The sequence below is a fragment of the Dermacentor andersoni genome, chromosome 7, assembly GCF_023375885.2.
Source record: "Dermacentor andersoni chromosome 7, qqDerAnde1_hic_scaffold, whole genome shotgun sequence".
Taxonomy (NCBI): Eukaryota; Metazoa; Arthropoda; class Arachnida; order Ixodida; family Ixodidae; genus Dermacentor; species Dermacentor andersoni.
In genome coordinates, this window is record NC_092820.1 from 174,148,388 (window position 1) to 174,154,387 (window position 6,000).

The window sequence follows — 6,000 nt, forward strand, 5'->3', positions numbered from 1 at the left end:
AATTAGTTATGGTGTTTAATAAATTGGAATCAAAGTGCAGTGTGAAGTGTCTATGCGCGGAATAATGAACTCCTTTAAAGCAGGCACTGCCTCAATAAGATTGATTGCGCGGAGAAACTCGCTTTGCGGGGCAGGGTGTTGTTTGTGATTAAGCTTACTGCAGAGTGCCGAGGTTAATACACTTATACACACTTGCAGAAGCGGCTGTGAGAGCTTGTGGCTTATTTTCATCATTGACTCTCCTTGGCGCTTACACTGGCGGATATGAGAATTGGGTGTTCGCGTGTCTGATGGGGAGGCTTGTATGAAAGTGAGAAAGTTTAATTGGAGTCTGGAGAGGCTAGGCTTGTATGAAACGCACATCGCCTAACTTTGAGCCGTACAAGTGAAGTATGTGAACTACAAGTATTGATCTAGTATAAAGCACACGGCCGCTAGGCCGGAAGGAAATAGTGCTACGCTCTCCACAACTTTAATGTTCATTTTCGCAGGAGTCGGAACCAAATCACTGCTCGTAACGTCAATTGGAAGCGACGTTCTGAACAATCATCGATGGGTCTCAAACACCTCATTAATAGAACCTCAGTATATATGGCTACACTTACGAATGATAATGTCACGAATGTGAATAAGGGGCTGTTGAATAGCGTGGCGTATTCATTCTGTGAGCTCAACACGTATCACTACATTGCGTGCAACAGGAACTGCGACGCATACGTGCAATACGGGGTGTGCATAGGCTTACCTCCTGCAAACACCACTGCGATCGGCCCCTCGACGCGTCTCAGCTCAATCATCGTGGTTGCATTAAGAACGCGACCGGGTCACCGAGAGGCACACCGCTGGAAAATTCCCCCTCTGTAGCGCGCTTCCACGCGAAGGCACACCGCTGTTATGCAGAGGACGCCATGTTATTCAGACGGATGGTCGCGCCTGCTCGCCCGCTGGTAACGAGGCTATGCATTAGCCGACGCCGCGGAAGGCGGAGTGCGTGTCGAGGCTACGCGATCGATCGCAGTGCGGCGGCCCTCGGAAGCTGCGAAGCGCCGCGACCCTCGCATTCGGCGACGGCACGCCGCGGTGCCTCCGGTAGAACTTCGGGGTTCGTCTCCGCGGCGCGAACCGTGCTTGCTTTGATATCTCGCCCCGAGAGTTGAGTGCTGGCGGCTATTTGCAAAAGGCTATTTGAGAATGAGATGTGCGCTCTGCCTTTTATTGCTCGATCTGACATTAAAAGACGCGGTCATTATGTAACAGGAGTTACGAAAGACGCGGCACGTAGCCTGGTTGAGTACAGCGGAGGCCAAACTCAAGCCCAGTGTTCAGGAGGATTCAGCACCAATTGAATGATAAGGAACAGTGTCGCTTAATGACCGTGGCAGCACCAGCATCATGAAGACTGCATGCTTGTTTTTATCTTTTCATTGTTATGTTTGATTGTCACCTTCTCTCGAGCTCTTTTTGAGGCGAAAGCATGAAATAGCCCACTGAGCGAAAAAGCCGGTGTCTGTAGCAGTGAAATGGCACCTAACTTCCCATTGGCTGCGGCGCCGTCACGAGCGCGCCTCGACGGAGCAGAGCGGGCGAACGGGAACACCTGTTGTGCCGGTAGCGCGCTAGGTGTTACGTAAGGGGAGAGGGCGTCGCCACGACGCCACGTCACCTTCTCTCTCAGAAGGCGGCGCGTGGTCCGTATCTCTCTCTCTCACCACCACTGGGCTTAGTTGCTGCGCGCGCCTACCGGCCTTGGTGACCACTGCCGCTTCCTCAGTTTCGTCGTGCAGGACGTCGGTGGCATGCGGCGTTGGTACCGCTACTGCTGCGGCTTGCTAGCTCGGGTAGCCCGTACCGCTATGGAGTCTGAAGCGTCTTCATCGTCGGCGGCCGCAACATCGGCAGCAGCGAAACGTGGCCGTCCACGCCAGTGCACCGTAGACGACGTAAGGGAGCGGAAGAACGCAGCAAAACGAGCGAAGAGGCAGGCGTGAACGCACTGCGTGGAAATAAATGCGCTTGATTTCTCAGCAATGTCATGCAAGTGATTCCGGTCTACAGCAAACATACTTACGAAGAAATTTTTAAAAAAAGAAAAAGATTATTAACCCGCACCAATTTAATCGCAGAACTCGATGACACAGCCCGCAGCAAAACTCTGAAGCACTACTCGGAGCACAAAACTCGAAGGACCGCTCAGCGGCGTTCAAGTGGAAATTAATGCTTTCGCGTTCACAACTCGTAAGAAGTGCACAGGCGTCCTCGGATTTACTTTCATTACTTGTTAATGAAAGTTGATTAAAAGTTAATTAGCTAATTAAAAGTTAATTAAAATACGAAAAGCTTCCACGGTCGTTCTTTCACGTCGTGCAGTGTCTCCGTTGTGCACCTACACATTTTAGAAACGCCTCCCAACATCACAGAGCGTTCGACGTACGTACGAAACAAGCACCTTAGCATTTTCGCTACAAGAGCGTTAAAAACCACGCGGAGAACATGTTTAGCATTCTTTGTATACTTCTGCATTAACAGACAGAAAAGTTGAATCATTGGCACTACGTGTCACTTAAACTTCAAAGAATTGTCTACAATATGCAGAAAGCGAAGTGTTGCTCCAATGTTTTCGGGGTTGACCACATAACTTGGAAGAGTTTGCAACTTTAGCTGTGCCTTTTGTAATTCCTGTGCTCCACTTGCGTTCCCGAAAGCATAACACCACTGCAAAACACTCCCAAGGTTAGTTCGATAGGAGATAAATACGAATACTCCCAAAAATGTATGGGAGGGCGGCGCCGCGGTAGCTCAATTGGTAAGAGCATCGCACGCGTGATGCGAAGACGTGGGTTCGTATCCTAAAAAGATTTTGCGCGAAAAACAACACACACGTATCCAACCTGCGATCAGTTGGTTTTTCGTTCACTTTCATTTCCATTTATTTATCATTTGTTTAATTGAATTAAAAACTGCAGATAATGTCCCCTCGGTTTCCGTTATATCAGTGAAGCATAATATCACAGGATCCGGCACAGAAATAGTTAAAAGAATAGAAGCACGTAGGCAAAAAGACGTTACTGACGCTTAGGCCGGGGTCCGGCATTCATCATATATATATATATATATATATATATATATATATATATATAGAGAGAGAGAGAGAGAGAGAGCGCTACAGTACGATAGCGCATGAGCGAAGTCGCGTGGTTTTATTTCATATTTCGTGGGCTTTCCTTAAACGCAAAAAAAAAAATCGCCACGCAGCATGTACGTTGCTACAAAAAAATGAATCGGTCGTTTCTGAACTCCCGCTACAACGCAAGGAAACGCACTTGACCCTAACGTGAACATTAAAAATTTTGCATAATTCATCATAGTTAATGAACTAATTAAGCTGAATATCAAAAAAACTCAATGGAGCGCCACATGACGGCAAACCATATGCGGTTGGTTTCATTCAGCTGCGGCTAACCACTTTTCCTTAAATCCTTGGTTCAAGTTACGTGAAACACCCTGTATATACCGGATGTTTCAGCGAACACGTTCAAAATTTCTTAAACGTTGCCTGTGGCAGATAGCTCAATTCTAGTTCATGAGCTGGTCTACTCGAAGCGCCGGACACTACTTGCACGAGAAAGTGAAATGCATTATCGAGTAATTAACAAAAATTCGCTAATAACTATTGAACTAATTATATTGTGGCCCATATTTCAATTTACAGTCTATAGCCGTCGACTTCGCAAGGCGGATCCACTTGGAACGAGTTCTGACTATGACACCAGTTTCGCGTAAATAAATTTTCGAACTTTGTGGAGAAATGCATTGGCGTTCCAGTTACTTTTGTGCTTCAATGCATAAAACGACGTCTTGTTGAGAACTGCAATGCTAATGCATTTCTACGCAAAGTTTGGGAATTATTATATCGAAAATGGTGTCATCCTGAGAATTCGTTCAATAAGTGGATCCGCTTTGCGAACTCAACGGCTAGACTTTGTAAATTGCAATATGGGCCACAATATAATTAGTTCAATAGTTATTAGCGAATTTTTGTTAATTACTCGATAATGCATTTCACTTTCTTGTGCAAGTAGTGTCCGCCGATTCGAGTAGACCAACTCATGAACTAGAATTGAGCTATCTGCCAGAGGTAACGTTTTAAAAAATTTGAAAGTGTTCGCTGAAAAACCCGGTATACATGTGTGTGTGGGGGGGGGGGATGTGTGTGTGTGTGTGTGTGTGTGTGTGTGTGTGTGTGTGTGTGTGTGTGCGTGTGTGTGTGCGCGCGCGCAAGAAAAAGAGGGATAGAAGAAGGCAGAATGAAAGGGAGAAAGCAAGAAAAACAAGAGTCAAAATAAAAATTATATATAAATTTTACTGTTATATTTCCTTATTTTCTTTTCCTTTCATCCTTCCTTCTTTCATTACTTTCTTTCATTCACCCTTTGTTCCTCCTTTTCTTCTCACTTTCTTGCGTCATTCGTTCCTTTGTTGTTTCTTGCTTCGTTCCTTTTTCATTCATTCATCTCTTCCTTCCTTTCCCCTTTATTCCCCTTTCTATCACGCTTGCTTTCTTCCACGAGTTGACCTCGCGTAGCCCAGCGAGCGTTTGCCACGAAGGCCGCGATTTATCTTATCCCGCTGCCAACAGGTGGCGCGACCGAAGTTCGCCGCTGCAGTGTTTTTCGAATGCAACGCTTTGGTGCTGTAGGGCGCTCGTTAAGTTGGTTCGCTGGAGTGCGCTCCGTGTTTTCGGTTTGCCGCCTAACATTCCTCGAGATTTATGTGGTCCCGACGTTTCCGTGACCCACAGGAGGCCAGCGCCGTCCCTTCGAGAGGCTGCGAACTGCGCGTGACTGATATGGGCCCGCCTTGTACGAGGAGCTCGTTAGGCGAGCGCTTTCTTCATCGATTCGTGGGCCGTGGCTTTGCCTCTGCTGGATAGCGGCTCGAGTGATGCTTGACAGTCAGCGTTATGTACAAGCAACTCAGAGCTGTTTGTTTTTGTGTAGTTAGCAGAACTTCAAAAATATCGCCTGTCGCAGTTGCAAGATTATAACTATTGAATTGATTGCACGAATAGGCGGGTATCATTTGGAAAGAAATGGTAATTCGTAATTAAGTAATTAGCAATATTTTACCAACAAAATTTTACTATTTACTCTACAGCACATATTCTAATATAAATTGAAACCAGTGAGCCAAACAGTGAGCAGACAAACTTGGAACGGATTTGGAAAAGTAAATTATGCGGTTTTATGTGCCAAAACCACGTTCTGATTATGAGGCACGCCGTAGTGAGGGACTCCAGAAATTTGGACTACCTAGCGTTCTTTAACGTGCACCTAAATCGAAGTACACGGGTGTTTTCGCATATCGCATTTCGCATGGATTTGAAAACTGTAGCATCACTCTTGAGGTAGTTGCCTCATACTTGCGGCAAGATGCACTTATATTCCACTTAATTTTTTTAAAAACAAAACGCCCTCTGATGCGCTGCAGGACAGTAATAACTGGAACACGAATGAGGGTGACACGTACTGGTGTCACCCTCAGAATCCGTTCTAAGTGGAAATTACTTGCGTACTTACTCATCGGCTACAGCTAGTGAATTGCAATATGTGCCGTAAAACAATTAGTTGGACAGTCCATTAGTAATATTTTGATAATTCGTCCATTATGATTTAGAATCTTCCAGTAAATAATGTTCCTTTCTTCAAGTAATCCAGCTCAACGAGTTGAATTGTTCTATCGGCTGCAGGCAACTTTTTAAAAGTTCTGATAACTAAAAAATAAAATGAAATTAAATGAAAAAAAGTAAATACTATATCCAGAGTGGAAAGAAGGAAAGAAAAACGGGTAGTTTGAACATTTGTTTTCTGGTGCGGGGAGGTTACAGCCTATTACTTGATACATATCAACGCCATAGAAACACACGACACCGCGTGTATCCAAGTCGACCGTGCTAATAGACAGGCAACACGCAGAAGAGCACAGAATTATATTTATGCACCC

The 6,000-nt window shown here is 45.5% G+C and overlaps 1 protein-coding gene across 1 annotated transcript in view; it reads right to left on the reverse strand.

Moving 5' to 3' along the window:
- The window catches only part of LOC126533006 (lysosome-associated membrane glycoprotein 5), a 34,954-nt gene extending 34,008 nt beyond the window's left edge, over positions 1 to 946 (reverse strand). Inside the window, exon 1 of the mRNA XM_050180190.3 lies at positions 746 to 946. Within this exon, the coding sequence (XP_050036147.1) occupies positions 746 to 797 (52 nt within the window). The 5' untranslated portion in view covers positions 798 to 946. The remainder of the gene's footprint in view (positions 1 to 745) is intronic.
- Between the last annotated feature and the right edge of the window lie 5,054 nt (positions 947 to 6,000).